Here is a 26,914-nt window from a genome sequence, read left to right as displayed (position 1 = left end):
TACAGCACCAAGCCCAGAACAAGGCCACAACCTCATTGACACGCGTGACCTCCGACACACTTCCCCACCCGCCTCCAGAGCCCGTGAGGACGGGCTAAAGCCGCGCGCGTCACCCCCACAGCCCCGCACTGCCCGGAGCCAAGATGGCGGCCCGGGGGCGGCCGCGTCAGGTGGCGGCGGGCGGCGCATGCGCCCCGGGGGCGGCGCTGACAGGCGGCTGCATGGTGCCCGCCGCCCGTGCACTGAGGCCGCGCCGGGCCGGCCCGGGGGAGCCGGCGGCGGCCTGGATGGTGGCGTAGGGCCCGCATTGCCGGCTCCCCAGCATGGCGAGCTACCTGCCCCCCTGCGTGATAGACGGAGGCACCGGGTGAGTGTGGGGAGGGCGGCGGAGCGGGGGGGAACCGGCGCTGCCAGTCTGTTTCGGGGGAGTTGGGGGGTGTCTCCGCTGTGCTGGCGAGCGCCCTCAGCGGGGAGTCCCTTCCCCTGTCACGGGTCCGGGCTCCTGCCTGTCGCCCCTGGGGCGAGGGTCTCCCTCCCCTGCGGGCCGCTGGGGCGGCCGCTGCTGCCCCCCGCGCAGTGCCCTCCTCCTCCTGCCCTTCCTCCTCCTCCTCCTGCCCTTCCTCCTCCTCCTCCTGCCCTTCCTCCTCCTCCTCCTCCTCTGGCCGATCCTCCCCGCTGGCAGCTCGGGGCAGGGCAGTCCTGCCGTACCCCCCGGTGCCTCCGGGGATGGTGTGTTTCTACGTGCCCTTTTCTCTCGGGTCCGATTTTGGTTCGTGTTCTCCGACTTCAAACTATTGCATCGCTAAATTGCTAACATTTGGGGCGGCTTGTTTCAAGCGACTGCCCGGAGAAAGAGGACACAGATTCACTTTGCCCGGGCGCTGTGACCCAGCGCTGGCCCAGAGGCAGGTGAGGTGTGTCCATGGGCTGCGGCGTCTCCTTCATCCACAGTGGGTCATCATCGCTGGGTCATGTCTGGCATGTACATCTTCTTGAACCTTCCCAGGTGTTACCTCCGGCCAGCAATGAGACAACAGCCCGCTGTCTTATACTAGTGGTATTCCTTGGTCACTAGGTCACCTCTTCTTCAGCTTTGTCAAATCAGTGTGAGATTTGGCTTGTATCAGGAATAGTGTGGTCAGCAGGACTAGAGAAGTGATTGTGCCATTGTACTCAACGCTGGTGAGGCCAAACCTTGAATCCTTTGTTCAGTTTTGGGCCCCTCATCATAAGAAGGACGTTGGGGTACTGAAGAGAGTGCAGAGGAGGTGACGAAGCTGGTGAGGGGTCTGGAGCACAAGTGTGATGGGAGCGGCTGAGGGACCTGGGGGGTTCAGCCTGGAGAACAGGAGCTGAGGGGAGACCTTCTGATCTCTGAACTGCCTGAAAGGAGCTTGGAGCATGGAGGGGGTTGGTCTCTTCTCCCAAGTAGCAAGTGACAGGACATGAGAAAAGAGCCTCAAGTTGCACCAGGGGAGATTTAGATTGGATATTGGGAAACATTTCTTCCTGGAAAGGGTTGTCAGGCATTGGAAGAGGCTGCCCAGGGCAGTGGTGGAGTCACCATCCCTGGAGGGGTTTAAAAAGTATTTAGACGAAGTTCTTAGGGACATGGCTTAGTGCTAGAGTTAGGTTAGGTTATGGTTGGACTTGATGATCCTGAGGGTCTCTTCCAACCAAAATGTTTCTATGATTTATTTGACATTTAGCCAAACCACAAGTTTAGTCGCTCAAGTCTTTGAGGGCTAAAATTAACCTAAATTGCAGGGGCTGCGTTCAGGAGGCGTTTCAGGAACAGGTCTTTCCTACCTGTCCATGGCTGGAGAAGACCCATTCACCATCCGACAGACCAGTTCTGCTGTGCTTCAGGAGCGGGAGGTGTCAGAAGGTGCTACCGAATATACAGTGTGCTATTGTTAATATCTTTCTTGTGGCCCAACAGTTACAGGCAGCTCTGAGAACAGGAGGCACCCATCTATGAGTATCCATCAGCCAGTAGCTTTACTTGTCAGGCTGTGCCTCAGTGTCATTAATTGCATCAGTTTATTGCAATGATAGACCTTTCCTCTGCAGGGAATTTCCAGCACTACTTTTGTTTATTTAATGCTTGGAAAGTTACCTTTAAAGTACCCCAAACTGTACCATCGTTAAAAAAATAACAAAAACAAACCCAATACCAACCCAAACTCCTAGATAACCAGAGGAAGCAATTCCCAATGATGTGGTGTCACACTGCCTTCTCCTGAAAAAGTGTTTTGTATTTTGAAATCTGTCTTTATTTGGCTGTCACAGAGCTTGTAGAAGTCTCTTGCTCTGTTTCTACTTTATCTTACCAGAAATCAGCTCTGTCCCTTCAGTGGAGAGTACTGGAGTCCACAGCTGGAAACTTTAAGAGTAGAATAGAGAACGGGTTTATCTTGCATGTGGTTCTGCCTGTGTATTGTATACTCCTTGGTAATTTCCCAGGTTCCTTCTGTTTATTTGCTGAAGATATTCTCAATATCTGTTCTCCACAGAACTGTTGGTGAATATTACTTAACTGTTGGAATATTACTTGACAGCTTTGAAGAGGTTTTCAAGGAGATAAATGGGAGCTCTAGGTGGATCCTTTAAAAAGGCTACAGTAAAGACTACAAAATGAAGAAAATGTATTAAATGTGGTGCCTATCTCTTGGAGGGGACCTCCTTCGCTCTCAGTTTGTGGAGGTATTACGGTGTTGCACTAGCAGTAGATATTGCGGACCAACAGTTGTACAAAATAAGTAAGGACAGAAAACGGTTTATTTTGTCCTTTCAGATAAATAATACTTTAAGTAGAACTTCTAAAATCTATTTAGTGCTAGCATGGGAAACACTGGTGGAGTTGGTGTGTGTGGGCGTGTATATCAGTTTGTTTCAGGAAGGGTTCGGATAGTCCCCAAATGGTGCAACTTTGCATTTCCATGGCTCCAAATGATCTTAATTCATATGAGACAACCTGTTGTCTCTGCTGATGGGACTTCTGCTCGTCTTCGCTGCAGGGCCCCGACATATGGAAGACTTCTCAGCAATGAGATTATTGAATTTGAAATAAGTTATCTTGCAGAATTCGAGAAGAAATGAGTCTGAACCAAAGCAGCCAGAAGCATTAGCTTGACTCATTGATAAGCAGTCTCTGGAATTTTCCGCTGTGTGGGCTGAAAATCTTCTTATTGTTAGAATGAATCTACTTTGGGTTCAAAGCTTCAAACAATTCATTCAAATTATTTGTGAAAGTGCTTTCTGATTAAAAACTTTGAAGAGCATAGTGGAAAGGAAAAGGTATATGCAGACATGAACCGTGGAACATTATGTATATAAAATGCAGTTTCTACTTACATCTCCGGTACTGAATGAGGTGCTTTGTCCAGGCACTAATCTCCCTTTGTGTAAGGGGATTTAAGAAGTTTGTGAAAAGACTCTTGTTGGTGGTTTGCTCATAAGGAGCTTGGTGTAATTTACTGTTGTTTGTGGCCATAGGCGTCAGTCCTGTACAGTGTGGGAATTTTACCAAAAAAGGCTACAACAGGTGTATAGAAAATAGGTACAGCCCTCCAGTGAGAAGGTATCTTCATAGCAGGACAGGGTAACGTTCCTTTTCTCTATTGGATAGATGACTTGAACTTTCTTTATGAATAGAGTGAACAGTTTGTGACAGATTTTGCAGAAAGCGATAATAATTTGTTACCGTCTTTTCCATTAGTATTTGCGAATGACTTGTCCTGCTTCAATTTTCATGCGCTACATCTTCATTTTCTTTGCGTGAGGTTTTCCTCGTGATCAGTTTACACATTGCTATCGGTCTTTTTGTGGAGAAGGGCATGCTATTTTTAGTTTCTTAGGACTAGCAAGCCTTCCTGGTGTTGCTGTTTTAAGTAGCTTTAAACTTCGTAACTAGTTTAATTAACTGTCATTTAGCTGTGGGACATCAGAACACTAGTAGGTGGGTGTGTGAAACAAAGATGTCTTAAAATACCTCTCTCTTCAGTGTGTGTATTTGCAATCACTGAGGAGTACTTCTATTTTGGGTGTATTTTATCAAAGTCCATTTTTCTTTTAGCAAAGAAAAATGACTTTGGCAAAGTCTTGCTGATGAGCTTAGAGGTAAATACTTGATTTCTGGGAGAAGTGAGCTGGACTTGTCTAAATCTTGAAGCTTAAGGTGTTTGTTGTTGCTGGGCTATTAAAGGTGGCTGGAACCTCTGAAAATGTTACGTTTTCCCCCTCTTACTGTATTTCTGATGTTAAATGAGTTGCTTTAGCCGAGTATTACCTCTGCTCTTTACATGTGAGATTTGTCAGCAGGCGTTACTGTAATTGCTGGGTTAATTAACTGCTCTTTATAATCACAGGCTTCAGTTCTTTAAAGTTGCTAGACTCTCAGAAAAAACACTTTATTCTTTATTCTATAGTGGCTGATGGTGCTCTTGCGTAACTTGAGCAGACATAATAGATTTTTGACATTTCCCTCTTCATACCTCCTTTCTTCATTACCATTCCCTCATCACAACCTCTCCTGCATTTTGGAAGTGCCTTTCCACATCTTTATGAAAACCTTGTGTTGTGAGTTTCTCAGCCATATTTGTAATAATGATGATACTGTTTATGGCAGTATCACATCCCTGGTGTTCTGGCAGTAATAACTGTTAGTTATTTAGCATCAGAAAATACATTCCATTGACTGAGGTTATTTTTTGTTTGTTTACTGGACTTTCTTAAAGCATTTTGTTGTTTTCAGTCGCTTTGTATCTATCTTTTCAGAGCTTTTTTTTTCAGATGTAACACATTGTTTTAAAGATCTGGACTAAAAAGCAATAAAAAGTGAGGAAATGCTGAAGTGTTGACACCTGGGCTTTGTCCTTTTGCATACATGTCCAGAGAAGAATTGTGTGTCTTGTATTTTGAGACGGATAAAGCAGCTACCTGAGTCTGTGACTTTATATGCTTAAATTATGGTGTTCCAATGCTTTAATAAGAATTTTTCAAAATATACCTGTGCTCTTTAAAGTGGTTGAGAGTGCAGCATCTACTTCCGAGTCTGGTGCATTTGTATGTCTTTGCAGTTAGTTTTCTATGTAAATTTTTCCATCTTTCCATGGCAGGACCTCACAAGGGAGGGGGTTAGGACAACTATTCCTCATGCTGGTGAAACTGATTTGTGCACTAACTAATCACCTGGGAAAACACTGTGTAGGAGAGAACACTATTTTTAGAAACTGTTGTTTTCAGCAATATGTAATTGCCAGTGATTTTTTTTTTTTTTAATGAGTATTCCCTCCAGATCTCTTGCATGAAGTAGCCTTAGTCTATTGGATCAGTTTTCTCCTCATCTTTAATGCAGTCTCCAGTATCCTATATTTTGGAGAGTTTCCAGTAGGTTCCTGTCTTACCACAATAAATCTGCTACTTTTAATGAAATTGAGTTGGAATACTGATGATCTACGTGTTCCCTACAGCTGTCTTTGTAATTTACAGATCACAAGACGTTGCATTACCATTAGTCTGCTAGGCTGTAGCCCAGGAGAAAGAAAACCATGTTTTAGATGCTTAAATATTCATTGGAGAAGGGACTGGAGACCAGGTAACCTCTCTAACTGTTTAAGTCCAGAGCCTTTCAGGTCAATGAATATTTAAATATCTTGTATAAAAGGGAACAATCTCTGTAGGAGCTCATGGAAGTGGGTCACCCAAACACTTTAATGCACTCTTGGGTATGGCTCTGGAAGGTGGAATGTGTTTGAGTCCTGCTGGGCAGAAGAAAAATCTGGGACTGAGCCCGCCATGGCCTGAGCACGTTGTCTTTTCCTTCTCATCCTCAATTATTTTGAAAGTAGTTTGAGTTACCATTCCATTTGGTTTTGTCAAAACACCTGAAATACAACTGCTTGTTCAAGTCTGCCCCTTGTTTAATCCTAAATAAGGATAAGGACAACAAAGCTGGGGAAGGGGCTGGAACACAAGTGTGATGGGAGCGGCTGAGGGACCTGGGGGGTTCAGCTGGAGAACAGGAGCTGAGGGGAGACCTTCTGATCTCTGAACTGCCTGAAAGGAGCTTGGAGCATGGAGGGGGTTGGTCTCTTCTCCCAAGGAACAAGCGATAGGACAAGAGGAAATGGCCTCAAGTTGCACCAGGGAGATTTAGATTGGATATTGGGAAACATTTCTTCCTGGAAAGGGTTGTCAGGCATTGGAAGAGGCTGCCCAGGGCAGTGGTGGAGTCACCATCCCTGGAGGGGTTTAAAAAGTGTTTAGACAAAGTTGTTAGGGACATGGTTTAGTGCCAGTGTTGGGTTAACAGTTGGACTCGATGATATTAAAGATCTTTTCCAACCAAAATGATTCCATGATGCTATAGTTCTAGTATTAATCCTTCATGCAATTGCATGCAAAACAAATCTTTCCAGATGTTCATCTTGTGATACTGAGAAAAAAGCTTATCTTACAGTTTTAACTGGGATTAATTCACCTGGAGAAGGAAAAAGATCAGCAAAATATTGAGCTATAGGCTTTTGGTAATTTTAGAAGTTATTCTAGTAGGGGGATATCATCCCTGCTTGAGAGGGAAGATAAAACTATTGCAGACTAATAGGCACTTTGAGAGGGCATTTTCTTTATACTCCTGTGAGCAGGTGCGAGTTTAGCATGTGGGTAGAGGGGGAAAAGGTGGTAAACTGAACTTGCCTCTTGGGCAGAGTTTAGTTTAAGAAAACAGTTTTGGTTATATCGCAGGAGCCTTTTAATTTTTATATAGGTGTATGTATACGCATATATAAATATATAAAAATTGTATAAGAGGGTGTAGCTACATATTTACATGCTTAGGTATATGCATATATATGTATGTATTGACTTTAGGTTTTTTTCACTGGGGCTTGAAGGGTGGTTTTCATGAGGTTTCTGCCTGTTTGCAGTTTCAAAGTCTTAGAACTAGGTCTCTTGAATCCAGAATCCAGTTTCCTTGGTCCTCACTATGTGCATTTGAGCAAAACCCATTTCAGAGAGAGAAACGAAGCAATGTGTCTTAAATCCCAGTGTAACTCCTGCTGTTGCTTGTTATGTTTTTAGCGATGTTCCCTGGATAGGCCTCATTCTAAAATGTGAAGAAACTATGCAGTAATAATAATAAAAAGAATTCTTGCTAGTAATGGCCTTCTTTACAAATCAGTCTAATTTTATGTCCTAATTATATTTTTTTGCGATTCACAGAAAGTATGTATAAACATTTTGAATGACTGAAAGCATATGCCCATATAATGATGATTAAAATACAACAAACCCTTGCCCCCAAAACCCAGTCCTTGTCTTTTTAGCCTTGGGGAAAATGGCTTTTTTAACTATTATTTGAAGTCTGTTGAAGCTGTAGCTTTGAAGAGATGTTGAAAATACGATATTTGAATTCCTAGGTCATTACTAATTCAGTTTTGATTTAATTCCTTTATCTAAGCAAACTGACTCTTAATGAGTGTTTTCCTACCAAATACTCCATAAAGGGAAACTTACTGTTTAAGCTGCTAATGAAGGAGCAACCTCCTGCTTGAGCAATGCCATAATATTGTTTGCAAATATTGCAAGTAGACTGTAGACCAAGACTCTAAATTCACTTTAGAACCTGGATTGTGATTGGTCTCATTTAAGTATGTCACGGCTTTAGGCTTCCATGGTAAAAATGAATGTGAATAATGCTAATTTCTCTCAAATCATGCTATTATTGTACTCCTGTTCCAATCTAATGACAATATTAGAGAAACACTTCAGTCTATGGCATTTAATTTTTTTTTTCTTCTTTTTTCTTCCCCCATCTCTCAGGAATTAGAGCTGGTTTTTATAGTCTGGGATGTTAATTATTTCTAGTCGCTCAAGACCTGAACTAGCTTGCAGCCAGTAAAGCCATACAGAGATTTTAGGTTTTGTGTGAAAATTCCTTTTCTTCGTTTTTCCTTCCCCAAGTTGCCAGTTTCTTTTTTTGTCTTGATGCTTTGCTTGTTAAAATAGATATTAATATATATCTTATATAGGTATGTATCATATATAGGTATGTATAATATCTATGGCACACCTGAGGGCTGGGATGCCATCTGGAGGGACCTGGACAAGCTTGAGAAATGTGCCCAGCAGGTCAAGGTGATTCTGCTCTGGTGAGCCCCCCCTGCAGTGCTGGTCCAGCTCTGGTTCCTCAGCACAGGACGCACATGGACCTGCTGGAGAGGGGCCAGAGGAGCCACAGGAATGATCCGAGGCTGGAACAGCTCTGCTGGGAGGACAGGCTGAGAGAGTTGGGGTGTTCAGCTGGAGAAGAGAAGCTCCGGGGAGACCTTAGTGCGGCCTTTCAGTGCTTAAAAGGGGCCTGTAAGAAAGATGGGGACAGACTTTTTAGCAGGGCCTGTTGCGATAGGACAAGGGGTGATGGTTTAAAATAAAGGAGGGAGATTCAGGTTGGACATGAGGAAGAGATTTTTGGCACTGAGGGTGATGAAACCCTGTCCCAGGTTGCCCAGAGAAGTGGTGGATGAACCATCCCTGGAGAAATCCCAGGCCAGGCTGGATGGGGCTCTGAGCAACCTGAGCTGGTGAAGATGTCCCTGCTCATGGCAGGGGTGGCACTGGATGAGCTTGGGAGGTCCCTGCCAACCCAAACTATTCTATGATTTTATATTGAAAGTGACAGACGATGCTTCCTACCATCTGCTGCCTATTTCTAAAGCATTTTTTCAATGCATGCTTACTTTGGTTTAGGATGTATATTTTACTGCACACAGATATTGTGATATTATACCTGTGACAAAGTGAAGGGTTTGTGCGAGGCACGAATGGGAATTGTGTTGGGTTTGAAACTGGAGTTCTGAACTGTGGTAACTGTGGTTTGTACTTAAGATATGTTTGTTTGTTTGTTTGTTTTTTCCTGTGTTTGGCAATATTAAACGAATATGCAAAGTTTAATGACATCTTTGGTCATAGTAGCTTTCTGAAAGGTAAGATCTGCACAGCCCTCTTTTTGCCAAAGAGGAGAATGTAACCTGCCCATCTTTGGTTATAGCTGGGCAACAAGATGGAGAATGTAAGAGCTGAGTTCTCAGATGTCATGGTTTGGGAAAAATACTACTAAAGTTTGTTAACTGGAGGTGTCTGAAAAATAAATAACACCTAAAATATTTACCACTTCTGGGTTTTCTTCTCAGCTGGATGACACTTGCAAGCATAACCCAGAAAATGTAGATGTGGTATGTGATTGTTTGGCCTTCACTTCAAGAAGTGTAGTGAATTGGAAGTGGTTTTTCTTTTTTTTTTTTTTAAATTCTAAGTGCATCCAATGACCTTGTGATCATTCTTTTTCTAGGTATACGAAACTTGGCTATGCAGGAAATACAGAACCTCAGTTCATTATCCCATCATGTGAGTAATTTCTTGTCTAATATACAGCACTATCACTGAGCACTTTCATGATCAAATGACATATTTTCCTCCTTCCACCTCAGTCTTTGCAGTCTCTTGTCCATCTGGGAAGTGCTATTCATTGCATTAGCATCTTTGGCTAGGGTGTAGCTAAACAGAACTCCTTTATCTCCATTATTTTTGTGCCAGGATGCTTTGAGCAGACAGAATACAATTTATCTCCTGTCTACCTGACACCGTGGTTATTACCCGGATAATCTGGAGAAGGCTTCCAATCAAATTAAGTACTAAAGTGCAGGTGTTGTGTGCCTTATTTACATTGTCTGGGACTGTAGACAGTTTAATATTCAAAAAAGTTGTTCCTTTTAGAAGATGTTATTTTCGGGCCCCTGTTTACCAAGTAAAATATTTTTGCCCATTTAACATACTTTTGTTGAGCAGATTTACTCTCAATTTTTATGTATGTTAAACTTCTTTAAAATGTTCTACCTTTCTGGTGTTCTAGATTTTAATTGTTGTCTTAATGGTTTCTCTCACATGCTATATATGTTTATAAATAGTAGCACTGACTATAATGTGTCTATAATGACATCTGTTATCTCCTGGTTATCTCTATGCCTTGTACTCTTTGTGAACTTCATCAGTAAACTACTTATTAATGCATCTAGACTGCCTTGTAGCTACTCACAGGAGAAGGTACAAAGATAAGGAAATAATTAAGGTAATTGGAGGCCAAGGAGGTGGAGGGGACACACTCTTTACCAGGCGTAGCTGCACTACTAGTTGTAGTCTAAATATTTTAAGTATTGTAAAAAATTCCAACTGGAACCACCAGTAAAGATTTAAATGTCTCACGTTAAAGAAGTGAGATAGCAAGAGCTTCCTGGGAATTTGTTTAAAATCCTGTTATATAAAACTATAAACTTGTTGGGGCTTAGAAGTGTTTCCAAAATAATTATTTGCTTGTCGGTAGTTTTTGGCGCTGATAGTATTCAGTGTCTTTGTGGATGTTGCCTGTCTACTCTGTATTTTTTACTGTATGTTATTTAGAGCCTGATTATGACTTATTAAAAGAAAACTGTATATAAATAAAGTTATGTTTTAAGAGGACTTTAGTTTTATTTATAGCTTGCCCTAGATTTGGAGGGTTTTTTGCTGTCTTATCTTCTTGACTGTAGCAGCGATCATCTGATAATTTCAGTGATAGTTGCAGCCTGCTAATGGGAAGCGTAAGTGTTTCCAAAGATTTCTCTGTAACACTGTAAACTGATTTCTGCCCCCACCCCCTTCCTCCTTCTCACCAACTGGGATAATTATTCCAACACTGATTTCTGAAGTATATAGTTTATTTTCTGCTCCTGTGCTCTGTCTCTTAATTCTCAGGGTTTAACCTCAGAAAAATCACATTGCTTAATGGCTTAAAGAGTATGTCCGGTGGAAAGCTGCACTAGCACATGTTTAGTGACTGCTGTAGTCTGTAACAGAGTAGATTTTTAAGATTTTCTCTGAGTTATTAATTACATTAACAAGGGATGGGTGACCGGAATCCTGCAAGATGCAGTGAGAATGAACTCTGCTATATTGGTTTGTCAATAGGTCGCTTACATGATTTCAGCTTTCTGCAAACTAGAATTTCTATATCCCTATTTTTATTTTTGGAAAAGAATCCTTAAGTAAATAAATATTTGTTGCTTGGTATTAATCTGTTTTGATTTGTTTGGGTTTTTATTTGAAGGTATTGCAATCCGAGAATCAGCCAAAGTAGGTGACCAGGCTCAGAGGAGGGTAATGAAAGGCGTTGATGATCTGGACTTTTTCATAGGAGATGAAGCCATAGATAAACCTACCTATGCTACAAAGGTAAGCATTGAGTATTTTCAGGAAGCGTTTCCAAATGTTCACATTTTTATTATTATATACTCTTCTAGGCCTTTTTTTTTTGGTAGTCATTTAAAACACACATTTGCTTTTTGTGAAGTATTATTGCTTTTTAAAAACAGCATGATTTTGTCACGGCTTTACTTTTTTTTAATGTCTATTTCACTAATACTGTCCTGTGTGATTGGTGTTTGAATCTTTTGTAAATATTCATTGATACAGTGCAGCTGTGCAATTTTCAAAATTATTAGCTATTAAAATAGTCACAAACACTGAATATTTAAATTCTTGCTAAAACTATCCCCTTAACATGGCATGTGAATGTGTTGAATACTTTTGCTTCGGGGAACGTCACAATTGTTTTGTGGAGGGCTGTCTTCAATGCAGTTTTTCTGTGAATCATATTTTCCATACCCTGGTAAAGGACTTCTTGTACTTACAAAATGTTACTGGCTTGTGAATTATGTGGAAAAAAAATGTATTTTATACATCCTACTGTATTACTTAAATGTCAACTGTGTTCTTAACATTGAACAAAATGTAAACATCATCCTTGCCAGAATTTTCACTGAAAAATATATAGCCTGTGTGGTCTTTATTTCTTTTAGTAGATTGGAAGGCATGTTGAAGCCAAATATGATTCTCAATTTTATATATGATAAAATTGATACAAAAAGAGGTTAAAGCACAGTGCCTCAACAGAGCAATAACAGTATTAGGAATGGAACCTGGATTCTGACTTCTAGTCCTACAAGATAGAATGGTAGTTTGAAATACTGGGAGCAGGAGGTTAACTTCAAAGTGTCTCAAAATTAGAATGGAGAATTTGATAAGGTAACCATGAGTTGATGTGTTTTCATTCTTGCAGAAGTTATGAGCGTTTGGGGACTTGAGCTGTTCCTATTCCTGGGTTTCTTTATCCTTGTATGGTCTAGAGTATTGATAAGTTTTCTTGCTCCAGTGGCCTATTCGACATGGAATTGTTGAAGACTGGGACCTCATGGAGAGATTCATGGAGCAGGTCATTTTTAAATACCTACGAGCTGAACCTGAGGATCACTATTTTTTAATGGTGAGTGGGTAAGAAAAGATTTTTGTAAAAGGAAAACTAAATAGTATTCCAAGCAGAAGTAGCTCTGTTGGAGGATTTTTCTCTGTGTGTCTTTTATTTCTTCAGCGTTGAAGGGCATGGTTGGGGCGGGGGAAAGAGGAGGAGGAAGAGGAAATTAATCTGGAAAGCTGCATTATGACTAAATTCTGTTCATTTTGTGATGCAGGCTACTGCAGTTTGGATTTTGTTTAGCTTCAGTCACTTTGTTTAAACTGAATTATATTTGAAATTTTCTATTTTGAGTGCATTGAGAATTTAAAAAGTTTTGTTACCACACTAAGCTAATCAATAAAAATGAACCATTAAGACTCTATTGAGATGCTTTTTCAAAACCTTTTTTTGCAGACAGAGCCTCCACTGAACACACCAGAAAACAGAGAGTATCTTGCAGAAATCATGTTTGAATCTTTTAACATACCAGGACTTTACATCGCTGTTCAGGTGAACAAAACGAATATATACTTCTATAATAGCGTGGTCAGCAGGACAAGGGCAGTGATCCTTCCCCTGTACTCTGTGTTGACGAGGCCACACCTGGAGTATTGTGTTCAGTTCTGGGCCCCTCAGTTCAGGAAAGAGATTGAAGTGCTGGAGCGGGTCCAGAGAAGAGCAACAAGACTGGGGAAGGGACACAAGACCTGTGGGGAGAGGCTGAGGGAGCTGGGCTTGTTTAGTCTGGAGAAGAGGAGGCTTAGAGGTGAGCTCATCACTCTCTAGAGTTAACTGAAGGGAGGTTATAGCCAGGTGGGGATCGGTCTATTCTCCCAGGCAGTCAGCAATAGGCCAAGGGGGCATGGGCTTCAACTCTTCCAGGGGAAATTTAGGCTGGATAATAGAAAGAAATTCTTTCCAGAGAGAGTGGTCAGGCATTGGAATGGCTATCCAGGGAGGTGCTGGACTCACCGTCCCTGGAGGTTTTTGAACTGAGATTGGACGTGGCACTTAGTGCCATGATCTAGTCAATGGACTGGAGTTGGACCAAGGGTTGGACTTGATGATCTCTGAAGTCTTTTCCAACCCAGTTGATTCTGTGATTCTAAAGTACAGTATAACTACAGTATCTATAGTCTTCTGTTTGCACATGCCTAAAATGTTTGACACAGTATTTTCTGAGCCTGTAAATTGTCACAGTCTGCCCACTCTAAACAGAAACTCTTTGTCATGTAGGCAGTGCTGGCCCTCGCTGCCTCTTGGACGTCACGGCAGGTTGGAGAACGTACTTTGACTGGCATTGTTATCGACAGTGGTGACGGAGTGACCCACGTAATTCCCGTGGTATGTAGCAGGATGCAATTTGAAATTATCGGTGGTTTGGACAAGTATGGGGTTTGTTTACTATAGGTTTAAATAAGAAGTCTCAAACTAAGCTTTATTTTTTAGTGTTGCTTGATTGGGATTTTTTTGTTCCCTTATGATTGCTTTGAAAAGTATGTATTTTATTATTTATGCAATTAATTTAGCTTGCAGACGATAGGAATGTCACAGTTCATTGTATTTTAGAAGTTAGTGAACTCTGCTTGTGTGGAAACAATGATGAGCTTCTATAAATGTGGGTTCATATACGTGGCCGATCTCAAACGGCTTAATTACGTTAGGATGATAAAAATATACAATTATCTGTGCATACCGACATCTGTTGTGTTGATGTAATTTTGTGTATTTCTGAAGCATATAGTATGCTTGAATGATCAGTTATTTTAGAAATGAAAATTTGGTTCTCTTTAGCTTCATCTTGCATTTTGGTATTAATGTGGTCTTCTCCATATTTTCTTAGTATGGAAAATGCTGGGAATAACAGTATTTACCATATGGAACTTTGAAAAGTATAAAAAACAACAATGGAAGAAATAATGTTGGCTCAGCAGTACCAACGTTTTCAGTAAATGCTTCCTGAAAAAAATACAGAAAACAGATTTCTTATTTTTATTGCGCTTTATTGATAGTTATTTCACTTCATTTTTCTTGTCTGAGAATTTTAATAAATTTTATACTTTCTCCTATTCATTTTTCACTATCAAACAGGACACGAGTGGTCTATTCATAGTCCATTTGCTTTTCAGATCATACTTAAAAGGAACCATTTGACCAGACTTTGACTTCTAATGTGTGCAACATTTTTTGTCCATCACTTGCATGTCTATTAGATAATCAGGATCTGTTTATAAGTAGTAGTCAAGGTATTTTAAATAAAAATAATATCCACTTTGCAGCAGGCTGGACATTTTCGTAGTAATTTTACAGTGTAAAGATTTTACTTTTAATTAAAAAATCAAAACCATTATATAAATGGATTTTAGTTTTGCTGTTAGTTACTGATCCACAGTATGCTTTTCCCTAAATATTTTCTTTCCTCTCCTCCTACATAGGCAGAAGGCTACGTCATTGGAAGTTGCATTAAACATATTCCTATTGCAGGTAGAGATATTACTTACTTTATTCAACAACTCCTAAGGGAAAGGGAGGTGGGAATTCCTCCTGAACAATCTCTGGAGACAGCAAAAGCCATAAAGGTACATCTTTCTTTATCTCTTAATAAATAAATACAACTCTTTGAGCTACTTTATTTTTGGCTTTAACAAGTTGCCAGTGGCTCTTTTAAAAATGCAAATGCAGGCAGTGTATTGTAATTACACAAGCTTCTGGTGTTTTAGCCAATCAAGTGTGGGGGAAGGAGAAAGAGGAAGAAAATCTTCATGCTAGACTGTTTGGAGCGAGTGTTCTGCAGGTTCCATCACCATTTTAAGCTTTAAATTTGTTTAAAATTTGCTTTTTAATTTAATAAAAAATAAGTGTATGTAATGTCAGTAGGGTGATAAGTGGGTCTGATCTTGCAATGAGAGCTCCCCGTTGAACTTTGTTATCATCATAGACCTAATGGTTGTGATGTTTGGATTTTGAGAGACTGATCTGGATGAGTCAGTGTGCAATTTGATTGAAACAAATAGGCCATGTGCATTGTCCTGTAGGGTTGAGTCTTCAGTAGTCATTTGGGTGAGAACACTTGTTGAACAGCCCCATCTGTAAGAATGCTCACATACCTTTGTTTTCTGGTTGTGTTATACTTTAATTCAATGATAGAATAATTATTTAGGCAATTTTTAATGCATGGTGTTTCTTAACAGGAGAAATACTGTTACATTTGCCCGGATATAGTGAAAGAATTCGCCAAGTACGATGGAGATCCTCGAAAGTGGATCAAACAGTACACAGGCATCAATGCCATCAACAAAAACAAGTTTGTTATAGATGTCGGCTACGAAAGGTTCCTCGGACCTGAAATTTTCTTTCATCCTGAGGTAAGAATAGGGCCGAGCAATATGAAGTTATAGAAACTTCACTGGGTGAGTGAGGAGCTGGGGGATGGAGGTGCTGTCATTTCTGGTGTTATTTCTGGAGCCAGCTCGCCATCCCGTGGCAGCGAGACACCGCTGCATGTCAACTGCAAACCACGGGCAGCCTCGTGTCACTTGGGCGCAGAAAAACATAAGCAGGGCAGAGAATTATTTTTTCTTATGTCCTATGTAATATTTAAAACATTCTGTTTCTCTCAAGGCATTTAAAATTGAGAAGAAATTGAGAAATTGTTTGAACTTAGAGATTTTATATAGTGTTTTCCTTCTTTCTTTCTTTCAGCATTGCTTTAAACCAGTTTGTCTTTGCACTGCGGATTTGGTTATGTTGCCAATCCCTTTGGGCATTACTCTGCACGGTAGCAATGCACTGATAATATTCTAAATCTTAAGCACTTACTTTTGATTCTGAATCAGTTTATAAAGCATGGGTGCTAAATTTGTCCATTGAAATCTCTGGTGTGTACATGTGCAATTCTGGGAAACATTACAATGCCTAGTCTGGTTTTCGGGAGTTCAGTTTGACTGAGCTTCAGGATATTGTGATACTGTGGGAAAGAGTCAAGTTTTAGTATGTTACAGCATAGCAGAGAAGGTCCTCTCCATTTCTATACGCTCCACTGAGTTTATTGCAGCCACCCATAACCTATGATGCTATTAAAAAATACAATCAAGATCCACATTAACACTGGTGAAGTTTCCCTTTGTCTATCCTCCTCCTATTGGAAGAATATTAAAAAACCCTCATTCTTCTACCTTTTGTCTAAAATCCAGCCTTAGTCTCTTTGTAGTCAGTTTGTAGCCATCTGATTTTGTGCCAGCATTAAACCTCTGGGCTAAATAGTTTGTCCTCCCTGCTGTTTACCCGTGTGGTCTTACAGAAGTGTTGAATTCCATGTCAGGCATCATTTCTGCAGCTCCTCTTTCCATAGTTCCTCAAAGGCTGTTAGGAACAGGATAAAGGACTAATTTCCAGTTTCTTTATTTCTTGATAGCTTCCTGGCTCTGTATTGAGAAAACAAAACAGAACCAACAAAAAACCCCAAACAAAACAATCACCAAACAAAACCAGAAACAACCCAAACAACAACAAAACAAGACCCAAACAAACCAAACAAAATAAAACAAAACCAACACAACTGACCTGGCTTTCTAGATAAGAAAAACACACTAGACGGTATGTACTGCATCCAAAGAGAATTTATCTCTGGACTTCATTAGCTCCTCACTTAAAAAGGCATCACGTTAACAAGGTAAAAGCTGCCTTTGGTAAAGCCGTCTTGTAATCTTTTGCTATTTTCAGTTTACAAAATTTGTTCTCACATCTTCAGTACATTTGAAGTTAGGCTTCGGGGTTTGTAGTTATCCAGATTATTTCTCCACTTTTAAAATTGGATATTTTACTTGCTGTTCTCCAACCACATGGTATTTACTAGCAGACTGCAATTCTGCAGTTCTCTTGTCCCCATTCTGGGAGCATGTTATGCTCTGCTTTGGATGCCGCAGCTCTCATTTCTCCTTATTCCTTTTGCTCTGCTGTTTTACCCATATTTTTATGGAGAGCTGGGGAGAAGCTTTCAGGCTGTAGTTCATTCAGAGGAGAGCAATGTTTCTTTTTTTCTCTTTTAATTCATGTGGCTTCATGTTTTAGCATCTTGCATGATTAATTCTTACTACTTACTAATTCTTACTACTGAAATTAGCTTGAATTCGTGGGGATTTTTCACATCATTCTTATGGCTCCCAATCTCCAAGCCAACTTTCTTTGCTACAATAATTTTTCTTTCAGTTCAATGTACACTTGTTATGTTTTGGCTTTTGTTATTTATCCAGTTAGATACATGTTTAGGATGTGAATCTCAAATAGTGTCTACACCTTTGGGAAATTTTCAAGTTATATAATGTATCTATAGTAATACATTATTATTCATTGATAATTCATTTAATTTCTTGAAGTTTAATCTCTGAAAGAGCAAAACCTTGGCTATGAACTGGTTTGTTGGTTTTTGTTTAAAGACCCCATTAAGTTTTAAGTAGAGAAGTTCCACCAGTCCAAGAATGTTTTCTAACATTAGCAACTCTGACTCTCTAGTATTTATATAATAAATGCAGAAATTTACATTAGCACTGTATTAATGTTCTCATTGATGAGGATTTCCATTCAAAACCTTAGAGTATTATTCCTTCTTTGAATATTGGAGATTGTGTGCTTGGAAAAAAAAAATCAGACTTCTTCGTGGAAATTTAACACAAGTATTTTGCTAGGATTGAAAACTTTTTATAGGGGAAGATTTTGATTTTTCACACGGGTAGTTTTGATTTCACTTGGTAGGGAAGACAGGACCACACTGCACAGTAACAATATGTTTCATATTGCAGGAAAGCGCAGGCTCATGTGACGTGCAGTCGTAGGCCCATAGTGCACAAATTGTCAACAGTCAATTTACGACCAAAGAAGAGAATCTGAATTTCTCAGCAGAAAAGGGAATTCTTATTTCCCATGTACAGAAGTGGATTTATTATCATGTAGAATAAGTGGTGAGCAGGAGTAATACTGACCTTGATTCCCCCCGCTCCTTTAAAAGTGCCGTTACAAAATCTCTACAGTCTCACTTCTGCCTTCTTGCTTCTCCATTGGGATGAAGAACCTAATGCCTGTTCTGTTTCATTTTAGTTTGCTAATCCTGATTTTATGGAATCCATTTCGGATGTAGTTGATGAAGTTATACAGAACTGTCCTATTGATGTCCGGCGTCCATTATATAAGGTATGATCTTTGTGTTGTAAGATTAACTTATGGGAAGACTAAATATCTGCATCATCATCATAGCAACGTTTAGGTTGGAAGAGGCCCTCACCACTTCCCTCACTATGAGACATGTGAACTTTGAATAGAAATAAAGTTCAAGTTAAAGAAAGTATCACTTCTGAATGAAGAGTACTTGATACTGGCTGCTTTTTATTTTTGAAAGAAGACTTATCTGTAACAGTGGCTTGATACATAAGTAAGTTCCTGAGCAACTGAGACAGAGGGGGGTTATTTGTGTCTGACACTTGTAATGTGAATTCTGTGCATGAACGACTTTGACTGTTGCCTATTTTAAGGGTTATGTAACGGTCTCATCCCTCTTATTCCCCTCACCCCCTGCTTTATTAAGTTGTGGTTTCAAATACACAGATTTTTCCTTTTTTTCTCTAGTCTTGTGTCTGCCCACTGTCTGCAGTTTTAGCCAGGTATTGAACCCAGTATTAAAATGTTTTAGGAGTTAATTATGCTTGCTTGAACTTGTCCAGGGTGTAGTCCAGAGTACTTTTCAATCACTGATTCTTTAAGAAGTGAAAAGGAAGGTACTGACAGGCGTAGCCTATGGCAGACTCTCTTTATATTGGCAGCACATCTTGTGTTTCCTGGTTGTTTTCTGCTTGTGCAGCAGCAAGTGCCCTTTTGCACATAACAGCGTATCATAATACCATGGAGAGGTTTGCATGCTTGTGTATAAGGTGACAGTTTTCTTCACCTATTAGTTCAAACTTAATGCTCATTCTAAGTCATCTCAGGGTGATTTGTAACTATTAGGATTTTTCAGTCTGTTTTACTTGTCTAGTAAACATACTCTGTAATTTAGAATGAGACATAGAGCTTCAGAGCAAACCTGTGGTGCAGGTCAAAATGGCAAGTTAAACTGCTTAACAAGCTCATATGTGGAGTGAATTTTGCAGTAGATGTCTTCAAGACTTTCAGCTTAGGTATGTTGCAGGAGACTTTAGGAAACTCTTCGTGTCTGGTAGTGCTTAGGTTCTGTGCTTTTTTTCCTGAAAGACCAAAGTTGTCATAGAGTAATCGCTTCATTGCTTGGTAGAGTAGGGATTAGTACTGACTTCCAGAAAATGTTATTTAAAAACTGAGGTCGAGTTACTCTTTCCTCGCCTCAGGAGGCAAATAACTTTCCCTTGTTTTGCCATTTTCTGTTTTTTTTTGTTTTATTTGCTTAATTAAAACAATGTAACACAACTACCTATTGAATAGAATGATAGATGTCAGTAGTTATTAATGCCAGATCACTGCAAAGGGAAGAGCATCTCTGTTCTCACTGGTTAGGACGGTCTATATGTGCAGAAATCTACTCATACTTTCTTAGTTTCTGTGGTTTATAGAATCATTTTTGTTGGAAAAGGCCTTAAAGATCGTTGAGCCCAACTGTTACCCTAACATTGCCAAGTCCACTACTAAACCCTGTCCCTAAGAACCTCATTCACGCTTCTTTTAAACCCCTCCAGGGATGGTGACTCCACCACTGCCCTGGGCAGCCTGTTCTAATGCCCGACAATCCTTTCCATGGAGAAACTTTTCTCAATATCCAATCTAAACCTGCCCTGGTGGAACTTGAGGACATTTCTTCTCGTCCTATCACTTCTTACTTGAGAGAAGAGACAGTGCGACAGTTCTGAGGCTGTGCCTTCCCCCAGTAGAAAGGATAAGCATAGGGTCACTGGCTGTCCCAAAAGTTCATTTCTTTCAACTTTTTTCTGCTTTGTTTTTCACACAAGTATATGGATTAAATAACTTAAAACAAGTGACATCTGAAACCAGGTAAATTCTGTCAGAAGTATATCTGAAAGGTCCTAGCCAAGCTTGTTTAATTATTCACGATTAAAATTGATGGATCAAATTGTCACATCATTGACCTCAAACTTTTAAGCTACTTCCGGGGCTGAAAACATTGTGTGAGGGGTGACTGTAGTATATGGGCAAATGCGGTGGTTTATTGTAGATAAATCATACAGGTTTTCAGTAGAAATGGAGGTACATGGAAAACTTAAAGATACTGGCTCTTTTCCTCAGAGAAGATGACATCTTAGCTGTGTGCACAGCTATTGTGGACAATAGTGAACTTGAACTTGCTGCCTTGATTAAGATTTGCACTAGACTCTGTTCTGTTGGGAGGTTAAACTGTTGACAGCCCAGCTCATAATGAACCATCCTCAAAGCCTGCAGAGATCTGGGATGCAGGATGCTAAAGGGGTGATAAGCGTACCCTCTAACATCACGTCTAACCTGAGTTTGTGGGAAATACTTTTGAAAACAGCTTCATATGCGCTGCATGGTGTGTAGATGGCGCTGGCAGACTGCGAGCTGCAGGGAGAAATCCCGGCTGCGATGGTGCCCAGTTTATTTGCTGTATCAACCCTATTCTTGCCTTTCCTCTCCAAAATTGTAGATATCCTCGAGCTGAAGACTGGGTAGCATTCATCTGACTTCTCTGTGCTTCAGCAAAAATGACAATGTTTGCTATTAATTAGTAAGTACAGAGCAGAGATGCTCTGTGGAGAGACTGGCAAGCCCTTAGCTCTGCATTGTATTTGCACCAATGATAAGACACAAAAAAGGAAAGGTATTCCTGCCACTTCACGTGGAAGTCTTGGGTGATTACCACTGTAGCATGGGAGTACTGAGAAGCCCTGTTTGCTTCTATAACAGCTGTAATTAAATTTATAACATTACCCACGCTAGCTATTTAAGAGTAGCTTGATGCATCTGCAGTATTTTGTGGTTATGTTTGTGTCTGAGCGCAGGTATATTCCTGTGAAACAGCACGACCGTAAGTCATGCTGAAATCTTTTGCTGTTACTTGTGCTGTTTAATTAACATTGAAAATTATGATTTTAAAGAAACCGAAATTGTTTCTTCATTATTAAAAGCCAAACTTACTTAAATAGCATTTCTCACAATACATTTACTTTTTTGTAATATGTTTGTTATGTATAATATTTCTCCTTATACTTTCTACACAATGTTGACAAATATTGCCCTGTTTTAACAAAATTAAGAGGCATGTGGCTTAATTATAGAATCATAGAAACTTTATGTTTGGAAGAGACCCTCAGGATCATGATTCACTTGCTCATGAAGCGCTTGGCTTCAGCTTGTGCCCCTTCTAGTTTTTACCCATAATAATTTTTATTAACAGTCATATATTGCTCTCACTACGTGTCTCTGGTGGGGGGGTTGTGTCACTTTAAACAACACTAATTTAGGAAGGGAAGAGAAGAAAGGAAGGGAAACTGGGGTGTGTGGCTGAAGTTCCTATTCACCAGAAAAGCAGCGGATGCTTCTCAGTTTGATGCTGCGAAGTCTGATGTGTCCAGCGGAGCGTGTCCTTGTACTGCGGTACAGGCTGCGCTGTGAAGATGCACAAACTTCATCACCTTGTGCTCAGTAGCGTTGGGATCTACTGATACTTTTTGGTAGTTTTATGTAGAAACCCTCCAAGATGATTGGTGTTCACCCGCCAGTTTCCTTCCAGAAACAGCCTGCTTTATTTACTTGTCCTGTGTGGAAGATCTTCAACCCTCTCTTCTAAGGGAATACATTCTTTTGAAGCAAATTTTCAACCAGTTAGCTAAAAGAAGTAAAACTCAGCTGGAGCCTCTTTCTGTCAGAGGGTCTGATAACCAGTGTTAGCTGTGAAACCTGTGGTCAGCTCAGAGCTGTTAAACCAGGAGAGGTGTGTTCGAGCAGGGTGAGATCAGAAGAATTCTTGTTTAAAGGAAGCAGCTGGAAACAGATGCTTAAATCCTGACTTCTGGTTTCTGGGAGGCCAGAGAATTCCCAGGCAGGCTGAAAACACAAATATCACTAGTAAGCTTTCTCCACAGAGGTATTTAGCATGCGTGATTGGTAAGTTTTTTTTGTTAAGTAGTTGCTGGAATTACTATCCTATGTTACATTCAGTTATTCTAGAGAAGGTATTTGCTGTGTGTGTGTGTGTGGTGGTTTCATAATTTCTTTAATTTTTTTTAATCTGACAGTCTTTTCCCACTTTCATTGGGTCGTTTGTAAGTGGTGGGTGTGCTGCTTGAGGGGTGGGGAGCGTGTGTGGATTCTGCTTTCACTGTGAGTGAGGACAACCTGCCTTCTGCTGAGCTGTGCGAACTTACTGAAGCCCAGACGTGAGCAACCGCCTGCTGAAGAATTAGCGCAGTTTTGGCCCAGCGCTAACAAGAGTTGCAGCGAGCAGGGGAACTGTAACTGTATAATTAACTATCTTATAATGGCAGCTGGTGAGACATTTTTTTACACATCCAAAATTCTGCTTGGCCTGGCTTGTCCAGAGATGTGATAATGAAGTGACTCACCTTTTCAACAAGTATACCCTGGTGCTTCTGTTCTCCTTGACCAGTATTATTATTAAACTTCTTTCGGTGTATAGGAGCACTTGAATAATCATTATCTGAGGAAGGTGTAACCTCTTAGCTTCTAACCCTGGAATAATAAAAGATTCAGTGTTACTGTTAATCCGTAGTTGCATGAGTTGGTCTCAGATGTATTCAAACAATTATTCTTGGATATATTCTGCAATCTGTTTTTAGTGCTAGCATTTTCCACTTCTTGGAGTATACTTGACGTTTAATTTGCTTTGAATAGAATTATTCCTTTCACTGCCTTTGCCAACTTCATTATCTCCAGGTAATATTTTCTGATGGCATCTTTTTAATTGCTATTTCATCACTCAGGTTAGTCATTGTCTTTTTTTTTTCCTCCATTGGCAGTTTTCTTTTCCTATGTGGAGTGCGTGACCACTTTGATGCGGGGGAATGGATGTTCTTGTGTACGGGGGGAGGAAGGGGAATCTCCCTTCTGCTTTCATTTTAGGACCAACTATACATAGTGCTCCTCACCTTTGTCCTCTTTCTTTTGGGAAATGTTTCAGTAATGTTTTGGGGATGTGTGCCATTTTTTTTAAGTACACCTACCTTGCTATGCACTCTTCTAGATTGTAGATAATCTGAAGCTGTGAAGAAATGAGTTTTTCCTGCTGATTCTTTTTTTTTTAATGTAAATAAACAGCTTTCTTCTCACTTTACATATTGCAAACAAGGTTTTCCTTGTTACCAGTTGCTTAAAGTCCAGGTGGTTACTGCTGCACCCTGCAAGTGTGAACACTTACCATGCATGTCTCTGAGTCTTCAGATCTCTGTGCAGGCTGCCTGGCTGAGAACAGCGGTTCAAGATTCTTTCATTACATGCTCAGGCTTGGTCTGTAGTGTCAAAAACTATTACCGAGAGAGAATCCTTTGACCCGTTTGTAATGAATTCTTAATCTCAGCTGAGTTCCTTGTGGACATGTGTCTAAGGCTTCAGAAAGCACTGATTAGCACTTCGGTTTGCAGCTGCAGCGGTACGCAAGGGCCGTTTTGTCGCGTACCGAGTTTGTTTTTCTGATTACAAAAAGCATTTTTGCTGCCACCAATGCTGTGTTCTGGGGTTGCTGTTTTGAATCCCCCCCACCTTTAAAATAACTTCCCTATTAGTCTATGACCCTGTAACATTATCAGAATTGAGGATGTGACATTCTAAAACCTCTATTCAAAATCCAAGTACAAGTCTGGGCTAAGAGGCTTTTGGTTCTGCTCTGAAAAGTAAGTAATACCAGGCAAGCAGGTGTAGACAGCAAAGGTGAATGTATTGCACCTTTCTCTGTGCTGCTGTCCTCTTTGGAGGTGTGCTGCCTTTTTGAAGAACCATTTGACTCGCTGGTAGCTATGCTTAGAAGTTTAACTCTTAAAATAATAATTTAAAAAAGAGTGCTAGATAACTTCACAGCTTTTGGAAAGACACTAAGAGTAATACGATGAGGCTACTGCTTACTCTGAGCATCTCTGGGAAACTTTTTGATGTAGTGTCTTATTTCTGCTGCTCTGCACATGTAGGGGGTACTAGCTCACCATTTTAATGGAATCCTTCTCTTTTGTAAGAACATTTGATATAAAACTCTTCTTTAAAGGGGGTCAAAAAAAAGAAAGTAGGGGACCATGGATCTCCTATGGAAATTGAGCAATGCTTAAGTTGTTCTGCTTAGCTTGTCAGCTTTCTAATGATGTTAAGATTCAAATAGTCACCTCTGCAGTGTTGACTTTCGGGAAACTTGCTTGAAGGTGGATTTAAATAATGCATCTTTAATTTCTGCGCAGAATGTGGTCCTCTCAGGAGGATCCACAATGTTTAGGGACTTTGGGCGACGACTGCAAAGGGATTTGAAGAGAGTAGTGGATGCGAGATTGCGACTTAGCGAGGAACTCAGTGGCGGTCGGATAAAAGTGAGTACGAATTTTGAGTGCATTAATTACATGAGTAGTGAAAGAAATAAAGTTCAGAATTTTCACCGCACTAGGGAAAATGCAATGTTGTAAAATGAGTAGTATATATGTATGTGGTATTAAACATGTTGGTAGCCTTGCAATGTATGACATGTCTTTACAGAAATCTTAGTTACTGTGGGCAGCCTCTAAGGGCATTTTTGGCTTTTCTTCTAGGAGATAAATGATCTTAGCAGTGGGCGAGAGTGATTTAACTGTTGTTCTAATAGACATAATAATTGTGAAGAGTTTTATAACTTGGTCTCCTAGGGAGTGTGGCAGACTGAGTAATAAGTGTGAGATGGTAATGTGAATGGAGGGGGGAAGATGTCTGGGTCTGAGCACTTTTGGTTTGTAAGGATTTTGCCAGAAAACATAAAACAACTAAATATGACTTGTTTTTTCTTAGCCCAAACCAGTTGAAGTTCAAGTGATAACACACCACATGCAGCGTTACGCGGTTTGGTTTGGCGGTTCCATGCTGGCTTCAACAGTAAGTCTGTGTCAAAATTGTTCTGATTTATTTATTTATTTTAGTTTCGTGTTGTTTTCTGGCTCTAGTTGATCTGAGCACTAAGTTTTAAACCTTTTCGTTTTGATTCCATTCTGGAATCCTTACCCAACTTTTATCTGAGTAAAATTTTTATAGGGAAGGTGGAAGCTTTACTTGTGTAAGGATGTTATGATTTGATGTAGTTCTGAAGTAGTTTTTACATGATAGTGGCGTGTTCCCTCCATTCTTGAAGTCAGAACTAGAGATTAGTTAGGACTTCGGGAATACAGGATCTAAATCAATGATCTTAAACATGAGAGGAAGCAAATACAGGAAAATGAGAGCAAGTCCTGTCTCCGAAGTGGGATTTCTTATTGATGTGTTTAAAAGCAGTTTTCTGTCCAGACAAACTTTTCTTGATTAGTTGTATTCATATCCTAAGATTTCTAGGTTTATTCTATTTCAAAAATATAGTACCACATCATAAAGCTGCAATCTACAAAAATGTTAAGGCATTAGTTTATTTGTTGTTTTTTCTACCTGATATATTCTTATGCTTTTGAGGGGATGTGTTTTATATTTTCATAGCCAGAGTTTTTCCAAGTATGTCACACCAAGAAAGACTATGAAGAGTATGGCCCTAGTATTTGTCGTCATAATCCTGTTTTTGGAGTCATGTCATAATGCTCGTCTGATGGAAACAAGATCTCTGATATCTTGCTGGTGAAGAAACTCATGTAAAGCAGAGGGAGGCAGCAGATACTGTAAATACTGAAGCAAGATACGGTTATTGCTTGGAAGCATTTGGATCACCACCGTGCACTAAAGCACACCTTACAGCCCCAAGTCATTTCAGTAAAAGCCATTTCTCTGCTGACTACTTTAAAGCCTATCCTTCTTCCTTCCTAAATGTGAGGTAATTGAAAATAGGTAAGTCTCGGTTTAGGAGGTTGTGCAAATACTACTGAAACTGAATCTAGAAGAATAAGGCAGTGTTTTGCTGCTTGTGGAAAGATTGAAACCTTTCCCACTTGTGCCCTGATTCTGCAATCAAATCTTAGCAATGGAGCACTAAATACCACATTGCCTTTTGGGGGAGTTGGAATGGATGTAGGTACCTGCCCAAAAGGATTAGATTGCAGGATTGGGACTGTACTTTGTAAATGTAGGTTTTTTCATATCATTTTGTATTTTATGATATTGGTAGAGTGAATTGATGACTAGGTCTAAGCACGAACAGCTATCAATGTCATGGAGTGATGTTACGCTTTTCCAGGTGTGAGGCATGTATTGGAGTTGTGCTGGTATTTTTTGGGGGAATAAAAAACAAAGCCATGTATGCTAGAAACTGATTTGTTCTTGTTTGGATGACACAAGTGATTTATAGTAGTGTATGAAGTTTATTATAGCCACTGTTAATTTGTTTTGAATTTTCTGAAACTGTTTTATAGAAGACGATGTTTTGTTTTGATGTTGGTGAGTGGTGGATGACACACAGGCCTTGCACCAGTGAAATAAAAGCTGTTAACATCTTTA

The 26,914-nt window shown here is 40.2% G+C and overlaps 1 protein-coding gene across 2 annotated transcripts; it reads left to right on the top strand.

The window, feature by feature from the left end:
- Positions 1–207: 207 nt before the first annotated feature.
- On the top strand, positions 208–26,914 carry ACTR3B (actin related protein 3B). 2 transcript variants are annotated; one of them, XM_082045564.1, is made up of 12 exons: positions 208–367; positions 9,353–9,408; positions 11,144–11,268; positions 12,248–12,358; positions 12,743–12,838; positions 13,565–13,672; positions 14,764–14,907; positions 15,520–15,693; positions 18,422–18,514; positions 24,721–24,846; positions 25,295–25,378; positions 25,971–26,914. In XM_082045564.1, the coding sequence occupies exons 1-12, from the start codon at positions 324–326 to the stop codon at positions 26,103–26,105; spliced, it is 1,296 nt and encodes a 431-aa protein (XP_081901690.1). In that variant the 5' UTR covers positions 208–323; the 3' UTR covers positions 26,106–26,914. The 2 variants fall into 2 exon arrangements, with proteins under 2 accessions (XP_081901690.1, XP_081901691.1); XM_082045565.1 differs by having other exon boundaries at positions 25,967–26,914.

Source organism: Streptopelia decaocto (assembly GCF_964273445.1).
Source record: "Streptopelia decaocto genome assembly, chromosome: 2".
In the NCBI taxonomy this organism is placed as follows: Eukaryota; Metazoa; Chordata; class Aves; order Columbiformes; family Columbidae; genus Streptopelia; species Streptopelia decaocto.
The sequence above is the reverse complement of the archived record's forward strand: the minus strand, read 5'-3'. Positions and strand labels throughout refer to the sequence as shown.